The sequence below is a fragment of the Oncorhynchus clarkii genome, chromosome 4, assembly GCF_045791955.1.
Source record: "Oncorhynchus clarkii lewisi isolate Uvic-CL-2024 chromosome 4, UVic_Ocla_1.0, whole genome shotgun sequence".
NCBI lineage: Eukaryota > Metazoa > Chordata > Actinopteri > Salmoniformes > Salmonidae > Oncorhynchus > Oncorhynchus clarkii.
In genome coordinates this window covers 35,484,898-35,508,938 of record NC_092150.1, presented here as the reverse complement: position 1 = coordinate 35,508,938, position 24,041 = coordinate 35,484,898, and the positions used below count along the sequence as shown (strand labels likewise).

At 46.2% G+C, this 24,041-nt stretch overlaps 1 protein-coding gene across 1 annotated transcript in view; it reads right to left on the bottom strand.

The window, feature by feature from the left end:
* Positions 1-24,041, bottom strand: part of LOC139407678 (rho GTPase-activating protein 39-like) — a 148,924-nt gene that overhangs the window by 23,630 nt on the left and 101,253 nt on the right. Inside the window, exons 2-10 of the mRNA XM_071151524.1 lie at positions 18,744-19,169; positions 10,528-10,903; positions 9,963-10,232; positions 8,822-9,580; positions 5,093-5,257; positions 3,765-3,950; positions 3,454-3,480; positions 3,110-3,182; positions 2,874-3,014 (exon numbers count right to left, since the gene is read on the bottom strand). Of these exons, the coding sequence (XP_071007625.1) occupies positions 2,874-3,014; positions 3,110-3,182; positions 3,454-3,480; positions 3,765-3,950; positions 5,093-5,257; positions 8,822-9,580; positions 9,963-10,232; positions 10,528-10,903; positions 18,744-19,169 (2,423 nt within the window). The remainder of the gene's footprint in view (positions 1-2,873; positions 3,015-3,109; positions 3,183-3,453; positions 3,481-3,764; positions 3,951-5,092; positions 5,258-8,821; positions 9,581-9,962; positions 10,233-10,527; positions 10,904-18,743; positions 19,170-24,041) is intronic.

The window sequence follows — 24,041 nt, the reverse complement described above, 5'->3', positions numbered from 1 at the left end:
GACAGACAGACAGACAGACAGTGGGAGGAGAGGGAGCCTGAGAGACAGACAGACAGACAGACAGACAGACAGACAGACAGACAGACAGACAGACAGACAGACAGTGGGAGGAGAGGGAGCCTGAGAGACAGACAGACAGACAGACAGACAGACAGACAGACAGACAGTGGGAGGAGAGGGAGCCTGAGAGACAGACAGACAGACAGACAGACAGACAGACAGACAGACAGACAGACAGTGGGAGGAGAGGGAGCCTGAGAGACAGACAGACAGACAGACAGTGGGAGGAGAGGGAGCCTGAGAGACAGACAGACAGACAGACAGACAGACAGACAGACAGTGGGAGGAGAGGGAGCCTGAGAGACAGACAGACAGACAGACAGACAGACAGACAGACAGACAGACAGTGGGAGGAGAGGGAGCCTGAGAGACAGACAGACAGACAGACAGTGGGAGGAGAGGGAGCCTGACAGACATAAAGAAAAGAAAAGGAGAATAAAAAGGTGAATGCGGAATAGAGAAGGAATGGAGGTGAGGACTTTGAAAAGCTTTCAGAGAAGGATGAGAGGAAGAGGGATGAAAGGCAGAATTCATATCTGAAGGGCTTCAACGGAAGCCACAGAGCGAGGAGGGAGAGAAAGGGGGAAAAGTTGAGTAAGAGAAGAGAGAGAATAAACTGCAAATAGTTCAGTAACTGGCTAGTCTAGTGGGTGGAACTGGAGGGAATTCAACTGTGGTATGCTGAGGCGAAAGGCTCCAATAACAACCAAATCAGTGGCCAGTCACCCTAGCCACACATACATCCCACATTACAAACACAGAGCCTGGCATGATAGGGAGACTAGAGAGAGACACATTCTCCAGATAACAGCAGAGGATTCAGATACCTTGGTTGTGACCCCACTGTCCGAGGGCGTCTCAGGGGGAGATGGGATATTCAAAAAACACATTTCCAATTCACACATGCATATAATACACACTTGTAAATGAAATAGGACAATATACCCTGCCGGTCAAAAGATTTAGAACACCTACTCATTCAAGGGTTTTTCGTAATTTTACTATTTTCTACATGTAGAATAATAGTGAAGACATCAAAGCCATTAAACAATACACATGGAATTATGTAGTAACCAAAAAAGTGTTAAACAAATATATTTGCGATTCTTCAGTAGCCACCCTTTGCCTTGATGACAGCTTTGCACACTCTTGGCATTCTCTCAACCAGCTTCACATGGAATGCTTTTCCAACGTCTTGAAGGAGTTCCCACATATGCTGAGCACTTGTTGGCTGCTTTTCCTTTACTCTGTGGTCCAACTCATCCCAAACCATCTCAATTGGGTTGAGGTCAGGTGATTGTGGAGGCCAGGTCATCTGATGCAGCACTCCATCACTCTCCTTCTAGGTCAAATAGCCCATACACAGCCTGGAGGTGTGTTTTGGGGTCATTGTCCTGTTGAAAAACAAATGATAGTCCCACTAAGCACAAACCAGATGGGATGGCGTATATCTGCAGAATGCTGTGGTAGCCATGCTGATTAAGTGTGCCTTGAATTCTAAATAAATCACAGATAGTGTTACCAGCAAAGCTCCATAACACCTCCTCCTCCATGCTTTACGGTGGGAAATACACATGCGGAGATCATTCGTTCACCCACACTGCGTCTCACAAAGACATGGCGGTTGGAACCAAAAATCTCACATTTGGACTCCAGACCAAAGGACAAATTTCCACTGGTCTAATGTCCATTGCTCGTGTTTCTTGGCCCATGCAAGTCTCTTCTTATTATTGGTGTCCTTTAGTAGTGGTTTCTTTGCAGCAATTCGACCACGAAGGCCTGATTCATACAGTCTCCTCTGAACTCCGTGAAGCATTTATTTGGGCTGCAATCTGAGGTGCAGTTAACTCTAATGAACTTGTCCTCTGCAGCAGAGGTAACTCTGGGCCTTCCTTTCCTGTGGCAGTCCTCATGAAAGCCAGTTTCATCATAGCGCTTGATGGTTCTTGCGACTGCACTTGAAGAAACTTTCAAAGTCCTTGAAATGTTCCGTATTGACTGACCTTCATGTCTTAAAGTAATGATGGACTGTTGCTTCTCTTTGCTTATTTGAGCTGTTCTTACCATAATATGGACTTGGTATTTTACCAAATAGGTCTATCTACTGTATACCACCCCTACCTTGTAACAACACAACTGATTGGCTCAAACGCATTAAGGAAAGAAATTCCACAAATTAACTTTCAAGAAAGAACACCTGTTAATTGAAATGCATTACACCTCATGAAGCTTGTTGAGAGAATGCCAAGAGTGTGCAAAGCTGTCATCAAGGCAAAGGGTGGCTATTTGAAGAATCTCATATATAAATTATATTGTGATTTGTTTGACACTCTTTTGATTACTACATGATCCCATATGCGTTGTTTCATAGACGTTTCATTGATGTCTTCACTATTATTCTACAATGTAGAAAATAGTCCAAATAAAGAAAAACCCTTGAATGAATAGTTGTTCTAAAACCTTTGACCGGTAGTGTAAGTACCAACCAAATTATTATTATTATTATTATTAAAGATAACAGACAGCTTGGGAAGACTATTTGTGGAAACAGACCTCGCCCACAAAAGGTAATTAGCATCCTATATTGACCCTGACCACTGAAAAATAGTCCGTCATTTTCTATTAATTTCCCAACGATTGTACATGGTAAATTGCCACCTTCATCGATGCCCAGCAGGTGTTCCACAACGCACGGCCAAATGTCAGGTTGTCTGTCTGTGCCATTACAAGGTGATAGCCACAGTCGGCCAGCTACCGCGCACTCGCATGTACGCAACCACAGGCATCTCCCACTCTCTCTCTCTCTCTCTCACCTTTAGTATCGTTGAGGGGGTCCATGTGTCTGTAGATGTATCCCTCCAAGTAGGAGTGGAAGCGTGGAGTTGGGGGGAAGAAGGCCAGACACACAGCCATGAGCTCCCAGCCCCTCTCCAGACTATCGTAGCGGAAGTTCTCTGTGAGAAGTAGTGGATGGGGTTACAGTTCATTTGATTAAAGCTGTGTGTGTTTAGGTGTATAGCTGACCGTGTGTGTGAGTGAGTGTGTGTACCTGTGGTCTGACGACAGAGCTGGATGTAGAGCTCATCACGAAGACCCTGACTGCTCCAACCACGCACTGCCACCTGGGGAGAGAGGAGAGGGAGGGAGGGAGGGAGGGGGAGCAAGTACGGAGAGGAGGGGGAAATTATTAAAAGTCACATTTTGTTTCCTTGACGTGCAGAATTACAAAACCGAAGGTAAACTGTTAGCTTGATAGACATACATGCATAAAATAACAGAGTGAAAAAGGAGAGGAGTGAGAAGCAACACAGTGAAGGTAGAAACAAAGACAGACATGAAAAAGCAGATACAGGAGAGAACGTAGAGAGGGATAATAAAAGGGTCTGTGCAGACCTCCAGGGCGATGTTCAGTGGGCCAGTCTTGGCGTGAAAAAGAGAAAGACAGAGAGGGCAAGAGGGGGAAAAAGAGGGAAGATGAGGGGGGGATGAAATTATTATTATTTTGATGCACAAATCAGAAACTGAAGACAAATTGAAGCTTAACAGCACATACAATGACACATGGCTGCAGAAAGGAGGGACACGGGCTGAGTCCAAAACGGCACCCTATTCCCTTTTAGTGCACTCCTTTTGAAAAAGTAGTGCACTATTTAGATAATAGGGTGCTATTTGGGATGTAGACATAACAGAGGGAGTCCGCAGACCTCCAGGGCGACAGTGAGTGGGTCAGTCTTGGCTCGGCGGTCTCCCATGTAGGTCTGGATTAGTTTAAAGATCTCCACCGCCTCCCGCTTCACCGCACGGTCTGACGTCACGATCATGGGCTTCCTGATTGGCTCACTGCTCCATGCCAGCATGTTGGCTATGGACACCTTGCGCCGGAACAGACCCTGGGAAAGGAGGGCGAGAGGAGGAGAGGAAGAGGAGGGGGAGAGGTAAGGGGAGGGGGAAGAGGGAGGACGAGAACGAGGGAGGAGGAGTGATAGGTGAATATTTTGCTGTAGTTATACTAGAGCTTCTATAAATGTAGGGCTGGGCGATATGGACAAAATATTACATCACAATATTTGTATGACGGTATTTGATGTTTTTGAATAATAAATGTTCTAAATATGCTTTCTGAGTGGTTCATGACCCTAGGGTGGCAACACATCAATTATATGTGATTTCAATGGGGCTTTCTCCATTAATACTGTTCAATCCAACTCCAAATCAAACTAATTTTCAGCATTTTCATATATTTCTGCATTTCCTACACTTTAAATATGATTTCCACACTGTGCCACACTGTGACACGCAGCATGATATTTTCATATACAGTATTTCTGCATTTCCTACAGTTTAATTATGATTTCCACACTGTGCCAAGCAGCATGATACGGCCAAAACAATCTAGGCCTAGTTAATTGGTGAACTGTTGGAATTCTATAGCCTAATTCTATAGTTGGAACATAGTGAGCAGCACCTATAATGCATTGCTGTTTGACATGACAACGCATGAATTAGCCAGTGAGGAATTATTGACAGGGTAGAAACCAAAGTGTTGGTCAGTGTTTCCAGGTGACCCTAATTAGATGTTACATTACATGTTTTCTTACTTCATGTAGCTAGCCTTGTCCTACATCAGCACTGGTACCAGGCAGTATTAGCTAACTAGCTATGTTGGCTCTGACTCTTAGTACAAGCTAGCTAGCCAGCTAACTAGCGATTAGCATAGTTGCATATCACATATCACATTTAACAAACCAAACATTAAAATATAATTATAGAAGGGAAAGTAAAAACTTAAACCGGTCCAGACATCAATATCGGTATTTAGTAAAATATGGTATACCGACCAGCCCTACATAAATATATTTGTGTGAGACAGTGAGTACTGGGTTTTACATGAGAGTGTTTGTCTGTTCCTGTGAATGTTAAATTATAAAGTAGAATAATTGTGTGTGTGTATGTCATGTATCAGTGTGTGTTTAGCTGTAAAGTTAAGTGTGTGTGTGTGTGTGTGTGTGTTTGGGTTTGTGTGTGCGTGTACCTGTGTGTGTTTGTTGAAGTGTTTGGAGGCCCAGTTCTCGATGTCGGTCTCCGAGGACGGCTTCCGCAGGGTGAATTCTGGGAAAACTCCACAGCTTGCGCTGGGCATCATGTTCCGAGCATTACGACTTGCCTCGAACTGAGCACAGGCTCCAAGATCCTCCGACTGAGAGAGAGCGAAAGACAGAGAAATACTCCTTATTCAAACGCCTTCTTACCCTAGTACAAACATAATTAATAGAGAAAATTGACTACAAATTATAAATAGGATAATATTGGTCATAAAGTCAGTGTCGTCCAAAACAGAGATTTGTGAGACGTGTGTGTGACTGCATCCCAATGACAACGAAGGTTGGGTTTGTTTAAATCCTGCCCACATCTGGCACCACACAAATAATCATAAATTAGAATAAAATCAAATGAAATATAATTGTCTCATGCTTCGTAAACAACAGGTTAGACTAACAGTGAAATGCTTACTGACGGGGTCCTTTTCCAACATTGCAGAGTTAAAAAAAATATATATATAAAAAAATAGAGAAATAGTGACACGAGGACTAAATACACAGTGAATAACAATAATGAGTAAAATTAACATAGCTATATACAGGGACTACCAGTACCAAGTCGATGTGCAGGAGTACGAGGTAATTGAAGTAGCGACAGTGCTTTCAGTAAGTATTCATACCCCGTGACTCATTCAATATTTGTTGTGTTACAACCTGAATTCAAAATGATTTAAATAGATGTTTTTTCTTCACCCGCCTACACACAATACCCAATAACGACCAAGTGAAAACATGGTTTTAGACATTTTCCAAATGGATTGAAAATGAAACGCATAAATATCTAATTTAACATAGGTATTCACACTCCACACTCCTCTTGGCAGCTATTACAGTCTTTCTGGGTAAGTCTGTAAGAGCTTTCCACACCTGGATTGTGCAACATTTGCATATTATTATTGTCAATATTCCTCAAGCTCTGTCAAATTGGTTGTTGATAATTGCTAGACAACCATTTTCAAGTCTTGTCATAGATCTCCAAGTAGATTTAAGTCAGAACTGTAACTTGGTCCCTCAGGAACATTCACTGTCTTCTTGGTCAGCATCTCTAGTGTAGATTTGGCCTTGTGTTTTAGGTTGTTGACCTGCTGAAAAGTTAATTCATCTCTTTCGTGTCTTGTGAAAAGCAGACTGAACCAGGGTTTCCTCTAGGATTTTGCCTGTTCTTAACTCCATTCTGTTTATTTTTTATCCTGAAAAACTACACAGTCCTTAAAGATTACAAGCATACCCATAACATGATGCTGCCACCACTATTTGTGAAAATATGTAGAGTGGTACTCAGTAATGTGTTGTATTGGATTTGCCCCAAACATAACACTTTGTATTCAGGACAAAAAGTGAATTGCTTTGCAATTTTTTTTGCATTATTACTTTAGTGCCTTGTTTAAAAATAATCATGTTTTTGAATATTTTCATTCCGTACAGGATACCTTCTTTTCACTCTATCAATTAGGTTAGTATTGTGGAGTAACTACTATGTTGCTGATCCATCCTCAGTTTTCTCCTATCACAGCCATTAAACTCTGCAACTGTTTGAAATGTTGAAATCCCTGAGCGGTTTCTTTCCTCCTCTGCAACTGAGTTAGGAAGGACACATGTATCTTTGTAATGACTGGGTATATTGATATATCCATCCAAAGTGTAATGAATAACTTCACCATGCTCAAAGGGATATTCAATGTCTGTTTTGTTGTTATACCCATCTACCAATAGATGCCCTTTTTTGCAAGGAATTGGGAAAACCTCCCTGGTCTTTGTGGTTGAATCTGTGTATGTGTGTGGGGTACAGAGATTATTAAAAAATCTGGTTAAACACTATTCTTGCACACAGAGTGAGTCCATCAACTTATTATGTAGCATATTAAGCAATTTGTTTTACTCCTGAACTTATATAGGCTTAAATACTTATTGACTTAAGGCATTTCAACTTTTCACTTTTAAATAGTTTGTAAATGTTTTTAAAAACACAATTCCACATTATGGGGTGTTGTGTGTAGGCCAGTGACAAAAAAGCTCAATTGAATCCATTTTAAATTCCGTCTGTAACACAACAAATTGTGTAAAAAGTCAAAAGGTGTGAATATGTTCTGAAAGCACTGTATCTACATATAGTAGGGGTAAAGCGATAGATAGTAGACAGTAGCAGTAGCGTATGTGCTGAGTGGGAAAGTGTGTGTGTGGCATCAGTATACACTATACATACATTCGTATGCGGACACCCCTTGAAATGAGTAGATTCAGCTATTTCAGCCACACCCGTTGCTGACAGGTGTATAAAAGAGAGCACGCAGCCATGCATTCGTAATAGACAACCATTGGCAGTAGAACGGCCTTACTGAAGAGCTCAGTGACTTTCAAAGTGGCATCGTCATAGGATGCCACCTTCCCAACAAGTCAGTTCGTAAAATGTCTGCCCTGCTAGAACTGTCCCAGTCAACTTTTTGGAATCTCTTTTTACATCTCTCTCCCTCTCTCGCTCTCTCGCTCAGATTTTTATATATATATATTCATCTCTCTCTCTATATATATATATTTTCCATCTCACTCTCTCTCTCTCTCCAGTCATCGCTCTCGCCCTTTCTTCGTGACGGCCCTTTTAACGTTTTTCTTTCTTTCCCCTGTTCTGAGTTTGAGTGCTGCTATCCTGTGTTCAGCGCAATTTCTTTCTTTGTAAGCACTTTCAGGCCTGCTATCTTCCACTACCCCCTGCGTCTCTCCCTCTCTCCAACTGCCTATTCCCCTCTCTCACTCTCACCCCCCACTACTCTCCCTCTCCCTCTCTCCGATGGTTATGAAAGTAGCAGATTTCTCGTATGTGAGGGCAGTTTGCACCAAGATGCAAATAAGTTATTGTCATAAGGCAAAAAAAAGTGAGTGTGTGTGTTTGTGTGTGTGTGAGTGAGAGAGAGAGAGAGAGCGAGAGAGAGAGAGAGAGAGAGAGAGGGAGAGAGAGAGAGAGAGAGCGAGAGAGAAAGAGAGAGAGAGAGAGAGAGAGAGAGAGAGAGAGAGAGAGAGAGCGAGAGAGAGAGAGAGAGAGAGAGAGAGAGAGAGGGAGAGAGAGAGAGGGAGAGAGAGCGAGAGAGAGAGAGAGAGAGAGAGAGAAAGAAAGGATAATTGGAGGGATGAGAGAGGGAGGGAGGGCTGCATATGTGAAGCAGAATAAATCCTGGCTTGTAGTTCCCCACAGCCTCCCATCCCTCTCTAGCATGGCTCCGATCTCTCTTGACACCTTAAAGCAGACCTGCTGTCGATCTCAGCAGCACAACGAAAAGGTGTTGGAGAATGTGGTATGGGTCTGTGTGTCTTTGTTTATGGCCTGGTGTGTCAATGTATTTATGTGCATGTGTTGGGCTGTGTGTGTGTGTCTGTGTGTGTGTGTGTGTTTGCCTGGTAGGTATGTGGTAGTAGCAGCAGTATTGATATTACATAAATCCATCTGAGCTCTGGCTCTTCAAATAATTGTCTGATTCTGCACATTATGAAACATTCATGGACCTACGGCAGCCAGGGCATGTCTCTGTTACAGAGAAGATGAGCTAGAGCATGCAGTGAGGCCCCACACAGTCAAGTGTGCGCACACACACAAACCTACAGCGACATAGAATATAAATGCTAGAGTCGGCAGTGCAGTGATAGACTATGTGTGTGTGTACTGCGTATACCTGTGAGGGGTGTAAGAAGGGCTCAGGCGAGGCCAGGTTGGTCTGTACAGACAGGCTCTTCTCCAGTAGTGCCCGAGGGAAGCCCAGTCTGTCGAAGGTGCTGCGTTTCCAGTGGTAATGCCCGTGGTGCCCGTCGCTCTGTGCCAACGCCTCGTCCTCACTAAACGCCCTCACCACCGGGCCTGGCAGGGGGAGGGGCACCGCACCGTCGCTCTCGTACCCGTCTTTAGACACACCTCCCTGGGCACAGCCACCAGCCGATCCCCCTCCTCCCGGGGCTGAGTCCCAACTGCTCCTCTGCTTCATCACCTGCTGGGCCTCCCACGCCAGCCTGGCCTGGTTCATCACCGCCTCCGACAGCGTCCCCGACATTGGCCCTTCCTCCCGCTCCACCCCACCACCCCCTCCACAACTCCCCAGCTCCTGAGGCAGGGAGGGCTTCCGGGTCTTGCGTTTGCGGTTGCCACCGGGCGAGAAGCCCCCTCCTCCTGTAGACCCGGAGAGGGAGAGGGAGTGGTGCTGACTGGAACTCCAGGACATGGAGTCCTCGTAGAGCAGCCTCTGGCCCCCGCCTTCGCCCCCCTCCCCACCCCCGTAGTCCAGCAGCAGCCGGGGGTCCCGGATCAGACTCTGGCTGTGTTGGAGGGTGTAGGATCCCCCGTAGGAGCCCCCATAACCCCCCGTGGAAGAAGGGGTGGCCGTGGAGGTCCCGTAGCGAAGGAGGCGGTCGGACGTCTTAAAACGCGGGCTGGAGGAGGACTGCAGGCGGAGGAAGAAGAAGAAGAAGATTACTTTATTGTTCAATGTACACAAACGTCCGACTGATGCCAGCAACTCTCCAGTTACCATCACACTCCCAACCACACTTTCCCTGTCAGACATGGGATTTGAACCAGCAACACTCCAGTTACCATCACACTCCCAACCACACTTTTCCCTGTCAGACATGGGATTTGAACCAGCAACTCTCCAGTTACCATCACACTCCCAACCACACTTTTCCCTGTCAGACATGGGATTTGAACCAGCAACACTCCAGTTACCATCACACTCCCAACCACACTTTTCCCTGTCAGACATGGGATTTGAACCAGCAACACTCCAGTTGCTGGTCCATCTCTCTAACCTTCGGACTACCTACCTGTTCCACATAGACCAGCTGTTTGACGTACTCCTTCCCTGCAGGGCTGTACTCCAGACTCTGTGTCTTCTCTGGGCACTTCTGTCTGGTCAGCACCAGCTGACCGTAGGGGGAGTGGCTCTGTTTGGGCGAGAGGTAGAGGGGCGTCCCCGAGGAGGGATTTCCCCGGGTGGGGGACTTCCCTGTGCCGTACAGCAAGGAGGAGGAGTCAGAGCCCAGGTGGCGCATCACATCTGTGGGAGGTTCCTCGTAGATGGGCGGGGGCTGGTACTATAATAATAATAATAACAACAATACATTTGTGTCCTACAGTCAAGGACAAGTTCAACTTATGTTAAAAAAGTTCATTAACATAAAAGTGCAAGTGAAGTCAAATCTTATTGTATTTAAATCGTAGGCCAATTAAAATGAATCAAAAGAGCGGACGAAACAGGACAGACACATACTGATACAGGGAAAAGGCAGGTAGAACACAGTCAAATCACAAGACATAAACTAGCTGAAAGGTGCGTTTGAAGGTGTTTTACGAATGTGTTTGCGTAACTGTGTTGCTGGAGCGTCCTACCTCCGAGGGGGGCTCCTCGTAGAGGGGGGGTTCATAGGCATAGCGGGGGGAAGAGGGTTGTGAGTCAGCCGACGAGCGCCGGTGGGTCCCTGTTCCTCCGCCCCCTAGCTCCGCCCGTTTTAGGAAGGGCGACTGGTGGCGGTCAACATAGAGGATGGGAGAGCCGTCAGGGGCACCATCAGGGGGGGCGGAGCCTCCAGAGGATCGGCGGGTACGGGAGGCTGTGCCAGTGCCGAAAGCAGGGACTAGGGGGAGGGTGGGGGGGTCGCAGGGGGAGTAACCATTCCCCTGGTGAGAGAGGAAGCTGGGTTCTCTGTCTGTCACCTTGATCAGCATCCTCTCCTTAGTACCTGTGTTCCACCTGAACGGAGAGGTCCTGAGAGAGGGAAGGGAGGGGGAGAGAGAGAGCGAGGGAGAGAGTAAGTTCATTATTCCATCTGGCAGCAGGGACAGAGCGACAAGGAGCTGGCAGGTGTGTTTCTGAAGTGACTGATGAGAAAGAGTGTCGTGTCCAAACAAAATCCTGACAAAGTTGTGACGCAGACACCCCCACACAGTGAGGCAGCATTTCAGCATTTCAACTTTCCCATAGACGAGTTCGGGATTGGAACAGAACAGAACAGTCAGAGACAGGAGTGAAACCCCCTGGCCTGGTCGCAGATCTGCTTGTGCTCTCTTCCCCAACTCCTGTGGCGTGACAATGACCATGGGAGTTGGCAGGCCAGCACAAAAAGATCCGGGAACCAGGGTGTGACACTGCTGCTCTGTACAGGTGAACTGGTGTTGTAGCCAGTCACACAGGAGACATGACTGCAACATCTGGACCTGCTACTCAGGGGACTGGCGAGAAAGATAATCGTGGTATTCTAATAGTATTGTTGAAGTGTATTGTTACGGGTTGTCGTAATGCGATATATGATACTAATACAATGTTTTACTGTCACATTCACCAGATAGGTGCAGTGAAATGTGTTGTTTTACAGGGTCAGCTATGGTAGTACGGCACCCCTGGACCAATTTAGGTTTAAGTGCTGAAGGATGTTTTTGACCCAGCACTGAACCTTTTGATGGTCTAATATGAGTTACCATAACCACACATCACTTGCGCTACACAGTATATAACAAAAAATACAATATATTGAGCTAGGCAGTAGCAGCCACTGCAAGAAGCCCCTGGAGTGACGCGGTGCCTGCTAGGATTGGTTGAGATTTCACAATGCAGTGGACCACTCATGTCCCTTGACCTCTTCCCCCAAACCTACAGCACCAGCGGTTTGATGCCAACGTCATAGCAGAAAATATGGAGATTCGGAACTTCTTCCGAAAGAGTGGCAAAACAAGCGAACGGGTTGAGTTGGTTGAGGTAACGGTGAATGAGGTGGAGAGGCCAGAACAGCCATTAAGTCAAAGTGCAGCAGCAGCAGAGTTGGCTAATTAGCTAGTCTCAATCAGCATACGGGTTGGCTAATGCTAATAAACTAGCATTAGCGTTCAGTACCCTTAAACTATTGGGTGTCCGTCAGAGTTATATTTAGTGAATGGGCAAGCTAAGGATGTTGATATAAGTCATGATGTTAGGAAAAGTGTTTATTTCCGGCGAGTGTATTTGATGTGTTTTGATTCTGTAGCTGGCTAGCCACTTCGGTAGCTACTGGCTGAAGCACGTATCTTCTGACAGTTACACAGTGCCCCCCTGTGGACTGAAGCTGAACTTTACTACAACATTACATTTAACCCTGTTTAAAATGAGCAATGTTGAGGTGGTAGAACTGACAAAATGCAATGAATCATAGAGGTCTTATAAACTATTCCCTTCTACAGGTAAACATGCTTGGCTCGTGTCTGTCATTTGCATATAGGATATGTAACTATTTGTAAAAAATTGTCCGTTGTTAAATTTGTGAAATTATTTCATAGAGCTTTTACTTTAATTACTCTTTTTATTCACTTTTTTAAAAACATACTTTTTCTATTGTTGTTGCATTGCCTGCAAGGTTAACCTGCAAGTAAGCATTTCATTACACTTGTGTACTCCATGTACTGTATATCATACAGAATGGTCTTGTAACTTAGTACATTCTACGGATCATTTTTTGGGGCTCATGTCTCTTTATATTCATATAGCCTAGGGGCTATGCAGCTACTTATCTGTCATGTTATGTGGACAATTGAATGTTTCTTTAGTTGAATTGCCCTAGTCGTGTGTCAGTAACTTTAAAGAGCGACTTCTCCTAAAAAACTATTTCTCATTTAGAAAACAGCCTATTTGGCATCGACGTGAGTCAGAAACATTTATTCTACTGTCAAAATTGACTACAAAGTGTAAACAGAATATTTTTGGTCATAAAGTCAGTCTCATCCAAAACTGAGTTTTGTGAGGCTTGTGGTCGTGACTGCATCACAACGTAAATGAAGGTAGGGTTTATGTCATTCCTGCCCACATGCCCACAGCTGGCATTACACAAGTAATCATCAATTCGGAGTGCAGCTGCATGCGACCTGATCCTATTGCATGTGATACATTTGTGGTTGACTTTGGAAATCAATATGGGGCTATTTAGGGACCATCGGTAAATTACACAATGTACATATGTTCAAATTCAAATATCTCAAAATTTCAATGACGTAAAAACCTCAAACCAAATATAAATTGCAGAAATGCATAGACAAATATTGAAAGCATTTAATGAGAAAACGAAAAGGTGTGCAAATATTGTCTCATTTACATTGTGTAATTTATTGAAGGTCCCTAACTAGCCCAGTAGATAGACTATCTAAAGTCAGGTCGCACACCAGCTGACTGAAGCTAATTGGCTAAATAATTTGACTAACTCTTCTCACCTGTGAACACACACACAAGACACCCACATCAAACCAAACCCCGAAACCAACTCACATTTGAATTCAGGCAGGCCGCTAGCATTTATTAATGAACCAAACCTAAAACGAGGCCAAATCAGGAAGTGCCCTTTACAACTAACTAATGTCATGTTGCACCTCTACCTTGCTACCATTCAGATGAGCCAGGGAGGATGACCGATGAGAACAGCAGGCCAGTGGAGCACTTAGAACAGCAGCAGCCAGGGGCAAATGGTAGGGAAGAGGATGATTTAAGTGACCCAGACACAGGCTCAAAACAAATTCCGCTACCCCAGTATCCCCTTGACTGTTTTGGATTGCAAAACTAAAGACACACAAGAGAAGACACAGATACAGAAACAGAAGAGTAGATGATGGAGAGAAACACCAGACTAGACACAGAGACAGCAACAGAAGAATAGGATATGATGGAGAGAGACACCAGACTAGACACAGAGACAGCAACAGCAGAATAGGATATGATGGAGAGAGACACCAGACTAGACACAGAGACAGCAACAGAAGAATAGGATATGATGGAGAGAGACACCAGAAGAATAGAAAAGGCCATAACAGAAAAGGATAGATAAGGAGACATTAACAAACAAGAACCTGAGACAGCAACAGACAAGACACAGATGGCAACAGACAAGACCCAGAGAAAGTGACAGAAGAGGGTAGATGGAGAAGAGGTGGAATGAGCACACAGTAGACTGTATTACTTTAAGATGCTCTATAGATTCTAATTTGTTTTATTTATTTGCACAAATTATAAGAGGTGAAATAAAGACAGTGAAAAAGTAAAACATGGTTTACGAAGAATTTCCAGGTGAGGAGGAAAAAGCCTGTGAAATTACTAGTAAAACAAGGTCAGGACGAGAGAGGAGGGTAGACAAGAGACAGCAACACAGCGTACTAAAATACAGCAACAGAAGAGAGCAGACAAGAAAGACAGCAACAAATGACATATACAAAAGCGATGGAGAGAGGCACAGGAGGGGTGAGCACGCAATAGACCAACACTTAAATCTGCTCTATCGATTCTAATTACTGCCCAGTGTGTGGGTGTGTGTGTGTTAAGAGGGGTGTTTGGGTACTGTGGGATTTTTTAAAATCAGTTTGGCTCATTGGACAGGTCAGAGTCTATATGTTTGAAGTTGTTGAGTGGTTTTTTGGCAATACACTGTAGATGTATGTGTTCCAGAGTACAGAGTGTTCCAGAGTAGAGAGAACAACAGTAGCAACTATAATTGAGTACTGGCAGTGTCTGCTGTGGCAGGTGGGAAGGTGCAAGTTTCCTGAAAAAGATCTAATGTCTCAATGTCCTAATCTCTCAATGTATATCTAAAAGTGCACCAAATTCATGAATTTAGCTGTTGAAATTCCTTATTTTTTTGGCAGGGGGAGAATGCCCCCAAGACCCCCCTACTGGCTTTGAACTAAGCCCCCAATGTTTTCAAATCTTAGACGCCCCTCAAGGCAACATCGATACATTTTTCACCTTGAGTGTTTTTCAGTAAACAGTGAACAGCAGAGAGAAACTGTGAGAGAAATATAAATGATGAGTTTTGGGAGAAAGGAGGAGAGAGAGAGAGAGATGGAGGAAGTGGAGGAGAAAAGCCAGAGAAAGAGAGATGGAGGCGAGGATAAAGACAGAGAGAGAGAGTAGGGTGTGAAATTGATTGCAGCATTGGCCACCCTTGTCTTCAATAGTTCCATGCTCTGATGCCCAAGGCCACAGCTGAATGCTGGAGTGGCCAATGAGTGTGTGTGTGTGTGTGTGTGTGTGTGTGTGTGTGTGTGTGTGTGTGTGTGTGGGGGGGTTTGTGTGTGTGTGTGTGTGTGGGGGTTTGTGTGTGTGTGTGTGTGTGTGTGTGTGTGTGTGTGTGTGTGTGTGTGTGTGTGGGTTTGTGTGTGTGTGTGTGTGTGTGCATGCGTGCGTGCGTTAAAGATGACAGTGTTGTGTGTGTTGGGCCGGACCATACTTTGCTCGGAAGCCATGAGAAACAACCACCTCTCTTCTCTCTCTGTCTTTTCCTCGCTCACACTCTCCACCTCTCCTCTATCATCTCCTGATCTCCCTCCTGGACACTCTGTCACTCCCAGTCACCTTGTCTGTCTTCTCTTTCCATGTCTCCTCCTCTTCAGCTCTTTAAATCCCCCCCCTCTCTCTCTCTCTCTCTCTAGAAAGCCACTACAAAGTGAACATTGTTCTCCTCTCCCCAGTCATAAATAATTCATAGACAATCGACCTTCAAAATCAATTTACACATTCTCTCCCCTCTCCCTTATCTTCCTGCTGAGGGACCAAGAGGCCTTTAGCAAGCACAAAAATGACAGGTTGCCCATTGCGTTTTCTATCGACACTGTGTGAGTGGCTTCCACTCCTATCAGGAGGGTTACCTGGCTGGGTTTGTTGTTCTCATGTGTATTGACCGAGCATGGCTTTAGCCACTGTAATGATTTAATTAACACAATCAATCAATGTGATCAACCAACCCATCACCAACCAACTATTATAATGAAGTCAAATCAAAGGGGAATTGAAGGCCAGCATCGTTTGACGGACATCTGACACACATGGGTGGTAAGGGAGCCTAGCGGTTAAGAGTGTTGGGCCAGTAACCAAAAGGTCGCTGGTTTGAATTCCTGAGCTGGCAAGGTGGGGAAAAAATCTGCCGTTCTGCCCTTGAGCAAGGCAGTCGAACCTGAACAACATCTGCTCCCCGGGCACCGATGACGTGGATGTGGATTAAGGTAGCCCCCCGCAGCTCTCTGATTCAGAGGGGTTGGGTTTAATGTGGAAGACACATTTTGGTTGAATGCATTCAGTTGTGCAATAGAGTAGGTATCCCCTTTCCTTTCCCATACTGTATGTACACACACAAAATCAAATCAAACCGACAGGGACCTACAACAGGTGTTACCGTGAAATGCTTACTTAAAAGCCCTTAAACAACAATGCAGTTTTAAGAAAATAGATTTAAAGAAAATATTTACTAAATAAAGTTAAAAATAAAAATAAAAAGTAACACAATAAAATAACAATAATGATGCTATATATAGCAGCAGGTGTGTGTGCTTGTTTTTTCAGGTGAGGCCGGGGCAGGTTGATGTGACAGCTGCAGTCTGTCACTCCTCACTCCAGATGGCCTCCCATGCAAGCACACACACTCCCAGACACACATATATGCTTAGTATATACCATGCATTACGGATGTGTTCATCAATATGCATGACCTTCAGGAAGTTAGGGTCCTAATCGACTCAACTCCACTGAACTTCAACTCAAACTCCGCCGCAGCAAAACACCTCTCTGTCAGGCTGTCCCCATCTAATGGTAGTGAATGATACTCAAACAGTTTTTGCATATACAATCTGACAGACAAATGCACTAACATCCATGTGACATTGGGTGATTTCTGAGAGGGGAGGGAGGAGGATAGTGCCAACACCCTTCAAAGTGTGGTTGAATAAAGAGAGTGCTTTATATTTAGGGTGCTGGCAACGCACTGGAACACACACACACACAGACATGCACACACACACACACACACACACACACACACACACACACACACACACACACACACACACACACACACACACACACACACACACACACACACACACACACACACTAGTCAACAGACAGTGACATAGTAGGGAATAGGATGGCTCAAGGATTTCAGTAAATTCAGACTCCGCTTATTCTCCCTCCCTCAATCTTTTCCTCACCTCTCTCTCTCCACGGTTCCTAAATGGAATCCTTGTCTTTTTCTGTGGACCTCAAGGTTAATACCCACAATCCATCTGGAGGATGGCCGGTGTGACCGTGACAAACCAGTCTCGCTATTTAATGACCTGAAATCACAAAAACCCTCTAGAGGACAACTTGTACTGGACCACACAGGCCAACATAGAGGGGATATACCGACATCAAATATTATTGTTGAAATATGTTTGGTAATAGTGTGTGTGTGTGTGTGTGTGTGTGTGTGTGTGTGTGTGTGTGTGTGTGTGTGTGTGTGTGTGTGTGTGTGTGTGTGTGTGTGTGTGTGTGTGTGTGTGTGGAGAAGGGTCTTTTTCCAGCTCTGGCAGGGACAGGAGCATTGAACACATTTACAGGACACTGCGACCCCGGCCAAGCGTTTCCACCAATCACAGAAGACTGCAGCAGATTGCAGCTAATAAGCAAAAGACAGACTCGTTAGAGAGAGAACAAGATGAATTGAATGAGAGGGGGAGAGAGGAGGAGAGAGGAAAACTGAAGGTGAGTGAGAGAATGAGGAAATCTGAATGAGGAGGAGAAATGGGTCAATCAATAGAGAGGGAGGAGAGAGAGAGAAAGAGCAAGATAGAGAGATAAAAAAAATGAGAGAGAGATGGGAAAAGAGAGAGCGACAGAGAGCCTACAGGATTTGTCTTGGTGGTCAGGGCATAACATTTACTTTTAGTCCACCAGCCACTGTGTCAGGTAGATAAAACCAAATCTACCACCAACTAAAACTCAAAAAAATGGATGAGCATGTTTTGTAATGTTTCTAAAACAATAAATGTATTACTAGTACGAAGTAACTAATGTGGTATATTGACAATACATTTGTTGGTGTCCTGAGTCTTTTAACCAAAATATCACGGGTGTTCACCTGCCCCTTTAAGGGCAGGACGTTACCGTGGTAGCATGACTCAAGTCATGTTTGTGAGATTGTGAGATTGAGTCTGACTAGTAGAAGCGTTGTCTTCGCTTCCCTGGCTGTTGAAACTCAAACATAGAAAAACAACCTAGTTTGTGAACAAAACAATGTAAATAGCCCCAAAAAAACAGGACAAAGACTCACCTCAGTAGACTTTTGTTTCAAGTAAATTAGATCATGAAACTAAACGGCGGAAATACTACTGCAGCATTTATATTACTAGAAATGTGATCATACTTGACTATTTTATTCACAAATACAAGTGAAATGCTCGTATTGTGGAGCCCTGACCACCCACCAAAGTGGCTGGTGAAAAAGACATCGTATACATTACATGCCAATGCCGAAATCTACCCGCATTTGGCCGGTGGCGGGTGTTCATTTTAGGCCCTGGTTATGGTCATAGTTCTGTATACGACCTGTCTGCCTCCTACCTGTGGTCGAGTTCGAGTTCGGATTAGGCTTGGGGTCAGGTACATTGTTCGTGTTTAGGGTTAGTGTTGTGGTTGTGTTAAGGGTTAGGGTTGATGTCAGCGTGGTGTGTATTCCTCGCCTGTTTTCTTCGATGTGTTCAGTTCCTGGTCTGGTGTTGTGGTCAAATTAGGGTTGTGGTCATGTTCGTGTAGTTTATATTGTGTGGTGTGTGTGCTGTGTTTATACCTCTCTGCCTCCTCTCTGTTCCCCTGTTTCTCCGATGTGGTCAGGTCCTGGTCCAGTGAAGACGAGGTGCTCCCCTCTCTACTGACGGCACTGCTCCTCCCTGGACTGTTATCCGCTGACGTCCTCCCTCCTTTGTCCCCCCCTGTCCCTCCCGGGCAGGGCACGTCCGTGTGCTGCTTCAGCGTCTGTAGCTTGGCGAGGGGGATGATGTCACAGGCCTGCGGGCGGTGCCAGACGGTGCGTTGCGTAGAAGCGTTGTAGTAGTAGAAGCGGGAGGTGTTGGGGTCGAACAGCTCCCACCACTGGTTGTCCCCTGTCCTCTTGATACGCACCCCCTGAGGGGGGTCCCACACACACTCTCCGGTGAGGAGGTTGGCGTACATGCGCTCCCGCGTGCGCGGCTCGATGATCTCAACCCACTCTAACCTGCAGAGGGGGACAGAGGAGGGGGGTTACAATATAACTTTATTGTCCAATGTCCAATCGGAAAAGGACCCATTTCTGATGCTGGAGGCCATGAGACATTGTATAATTAAAACAGGGCCTGGACTGCATCCACTGTACGGTGGTCAAAATTGAACCGCTATGTAATATGGCATTAGGACATCATTGACCTGCTATATGCCTATACCAACCCTGTGTAAAGCTTATATGAGCCTCTTTGCAGACATGACTTTTGGCTTCAGCGTATGAGCCTCTCTGCAGACATGACTTTTGGCTTCAGCGTATGAGCCTCTCTGCAGCCGGGAGTCTGCCTGTTAGCGCTTCTCTCCTCTCCTGTGTATGCCAGCTGGGTCATGATGTGACAACAACCTGCACCACCCAGACCACACCGCTTAGCACACAGACAACGTGCTAATGGGCCTGGGCTGGGCACTGCCAACTGCTGCTGAGGGTGTCTGGGTAGGTGTGTGTGTGTGTGTGTGTGTGTGTGTGTGTGTGTGTGTGTGTGGGGGGGTTTGTATTTGTCAACTACAAAAGACACACAACCTCTCTTTCACACACCCTCTCTCTCATTCTCTCTCTCTCACCTCGTATCTCTCTTGCTCTGTCAGACAGAGCATAATGTTATGATTGTGTGAAGCTAAAAGACAGGGCTGACCCCCCCCCCCCCCCCCTCAGTATACTGCCTACCCAGGGTCTCATGCTGCTGTAGCTGTAGGAGTATGATGGATGAGACAGTCGATAAAAATATCACTCTGGGGGCCTCTACAGCCCTCGTCATCATTAAAATACACACAAACACACACATACACGCACGCACACACGCACTCCCTATCCCTACCATAGAGCCTGTGAGTACAGGAGAGTGTGTGGGTGCTAGACTGCTCTAGTATCTCCAGCTCTCATCATCACATCACAGCATAAGTACCACTCCTCTCTGTGTTGTGAGCCCAAACATCATAGCCTGTTGGACGAGCACACTCAGCACACTTACAACCCTTGTTAGGATCTGGACTTGGAGTAAAACATGTAATACTTGTATGTAACTAGTGTTATAAAACATATACAGTATATCACAAAAGTGAGTACACCCCTCACATTTTTGTAAATATTTGAGTATATATTTTAATGTGACAACACTGAAGAAATGACACTTTGCTACAATGTAAAGTAGTGAGTGTACAGCTTGTATAACAGTGTAAATTTGCTGTCCCCTCAAAATAACTCAACACAGCCATTAATGTCTAAACCGCTGGCAACAAAAGTGAGTACACCCCTAAGTGAAAATGTCCAAATTGGGCCCAATTAGCCATTTTCCCTCCCCGGTGTCATGTGACTCGTTAGTGTTACAATGTCTCAGGTGTGAATGGGGAGCAGGTGTGTTAAATTTGGTGTCATCGCTCTCATACTCCCTCATACTGACTGGTCACTGGAAGTTCAACATGGCAAAGAACGCTCTGAGGATCTGAAAAAAAGAATTGTTGCTCTACATAAAGATGGATGGCCTGAGTGCTGCCAGCATTGCTGCTGAGGTTGAAGGGGTGGGGGGTCAGCCTGTCAGTGCTCAGACCATACGCAGTACACTGCATCAAATTGGTCTGCATGGCTGTCGTCCCAGAAGGAAGCCTCTTCTAAAGATGATGCACAAGAAAGCCCACAAACAGTTTGCTGAAGACAAGCAGACTAAGGACATGGATTACTGAAACCATGTCCTGTGGTCTGATGAGACCAAGATAAACTTATTTGGTTCAGATGGTGTCAAGCGTGTGTGGCGGCAACCAGGTGAGGAGTACAAAGACAAGTGTGTCTTGCCTACAGTCAAGCATGGTGGTGGGAGTGTCATGGTCTGGGGCTGTATGAGTGCTGCTGGCACTGGGGAGCTACAGTTCATTGAGGGAAACAAGAATGCCAACATGTACTGTGACATACTGAAGCAGCGCATGATCCTCTCCCTTCGGAGACTGGGCCGCAGGGCAGTATTCCAACATGATAACGACCCCAAACACACCTCCAAGACGACCACTGCCTTGCTAAAGAAGCTGAGGGTAAAGGTGATGGACTGGTCAAGCATGTCTCCAGACCTAAACCCTATTGAGCATCTGTGGGGCATCCTCAAACGGAAGGTGGAAGAGTGCAAGGTCTCTAACATCTACCAGCTCCGTGATGTCGTCATGGAGGAGTGGAAGAGGACTCCAGTGACAATGTTATGCACGTGAGTGAGGACCCAAAAGCGGTTTAACAAAAACAGAGTCCTTTAATGTCAAAACACAGGGAAGACATAGATCCTCTTCAGATGTATATAATGGCAAAATAGACAACCCGCAGAGAGGGCGACAAATGAATCATAAAGTCCTTCTGATATTCACAGAAGAGTCCCCTTCTTAGCAGCAGAGGAGAATAGCTGGGTTAGCGGCGACAGACTGCTGGTCTCTCTGGGTAGGCGCGGGTCGTAGAGGACAGAGGTACCTGATCACACGTAGCATCAGATGAACAGGCAGATTCCGACAGGACGGGACAAGGGTGAAGCAAACGAGACGATAGTTTGGTTCTGGCATGAGAAACTCAAACGAGAATCTGACAAAGACAGAAGCAGGAACAGAGAGAGAAATAGAGACCTAATCAGAGGGAAAAAGGGAACAGGTGGGAAAAGGGTGAACGAGGTAGTTAGAGAAAATGAGGAACAGCTGGGGGAAGGAGAGGAAGAGAAGGTAACCTAATACGACCAGCAGAGGGAGATGGAGTGAAGAGAAAGAACAGGAACAAGACATAATATGACAATACATGACAGTACCCCCCCACTCACCGAGCGCCTCCTGGCGCACTCGAGGAGGAAACCTGGCGGCAACGGAGGAAATCATCGATCAGCAAACGGTCCAGCACGTCCCGAGAGGGAACCCAACTCCTTTCCTCAGGACCGTACCCTTCCCAATCCACTAGGTACTGATGACCACGGCCCCGAGGACGCATGTCCAAAATCTTACGGACCCTGTAGATAGGTGCGCCCTCGACAAGGATTGGGGGGGAGGGGGGGGGGGGGGAAGACGAGCGGGGGCGCGAAGAACGGGCTTAACACAGGAGACATGGAAGACCGGGTGGACGCGACGAAGATATCGCGGAAGAAGAAGTCGCACTGCGACAGGTTCTGAGTGGAGAGCCAAACTCTCTGACCGCGACAATATCTAGGACTCTTAGTTCTACGCTTATTAGCGGCTCTCACAGTCTGCGCCCTATAACGGCAAAGTGCTGACCTGACCCTCTTCCAGGTGCGCTCGCAACGTTGGACAAAAACCTGAGCGGAGGGGACGCTGGACTCGGCGAACTGAGACGAGAACAGCGGAGGCTGGTACCCGAGGCTACTCTGAAAAGGAGATAGCCCGTTCGCAGACGAAGGAAGCGAGTTGTGGGCGTATTCTGCCCAGGGGAGCTGTTCTGACCAAGACGCAGGGTTACGAAAAGAAAGACTGCGTAAGATGCGACCAATAGTCTGATTGGCCCGTTCTGCTTGACCGTTAGACTGGGGGTGAAAGCCGGAAGAGAGACTGACGGAAGCCCCAATCAAACGGCAAAACTCCCTCCAAAATTGAGACGTGAATTGCGGACCCCTGTCCGAAACGACGTCTGACGGAAGGCCATGAATTCTGAAAACATTCTCGATGATGATTTGTGCCGTTTCTTTAGCAGAAGGGAGCTTAGCGAATGGGAATAAAATCAGCCGCCTTAGAGAACCTATCGACAACCGTAAGAATAACAGTCTTCCCCGCTGACGAAGGCAGTCCGGTGATAAAATCTAAGGCGATGTGAGACCACGGTCAAGAGGGAATGGGAAGCGGTCTGAGACGGCCGGCAGGAGGGTAGTTACCGGACTTAGTCTGCGCGCAGACCGAACAAGCAGCCACGAAACGACGCGTGTCATGCTCCCGAGTGGGCCACCAAAAACGCTGGCGAATGGAAGCAAGCGTACCGCGAACGCCGGGGTGGCCGGCTAACTTGGCAGAGTGAGCCCACTGAAGAACGGCCAGACGAGTAGGAACGGGAACGAAAAGAAGGTTCCTAGGACAAGCGCGCGGCGACGGAGTGTGAGTGAGTGCTTGCTTTACCTGCCTCTCAATTCCCCAGACAGTCAACCCGACAACACGCCCCTCAGGGAGAATCCCCTCGGGGTCAGTGGAGGCTACTGAAGAACTGAAGAGACGAGATAAAGCATCAGGCTTGGTGTTCTTAGAGCCCGGACGATAAGAAATTACGAACTCGAAACGAGCGAAAAACAGCGCCCAACGAGCCTGACGCGCATTAAGTCGTTTGGCAGAACGGATGTACTCAAGGTTCCTATGGTCAGTCCAAACGACAAAAGGAACGGTCGCCCCCTCCAACCACTTTCGCCATTCGCCTAGGGCTAAGCGGATGGCGAGCAGTTTGCGGTTTCCCACATCATAGTTACGTTCCGACGGCGACAGGCGATGAGAAAAATACGCGCAAGGGTGGACCTTGTCGTCAGAGAGGGAGCGCTGAGAAAGAATGGCTCCCACGCCCATCTCTGACGCGTCAACCTCGACAACGAACTGTCTAGAGACGTCAGATTCTTCTGTTATGCACGTGAGTGAGGACCCAAAAGCGGTTTAACAAAAACAGAGTTCTTTAATGTCAAAACACAGGGAAGACATAGATCCTCTTCAGATGTATATCATGGCAAAATAGACAACCCGCAGAGAGGGCGACAAATGAATCATAAAGTTCTTCTGATATTCACAGAAGAGTCCCCTTCTTAGCAGCAGAGGAGAATAGCTGGGTTAGCGGCGACAGACTGCTGGTCTCTCTGGGTAGGCGCGGGTCGTAGAGGACAGAGGTACCTGATCA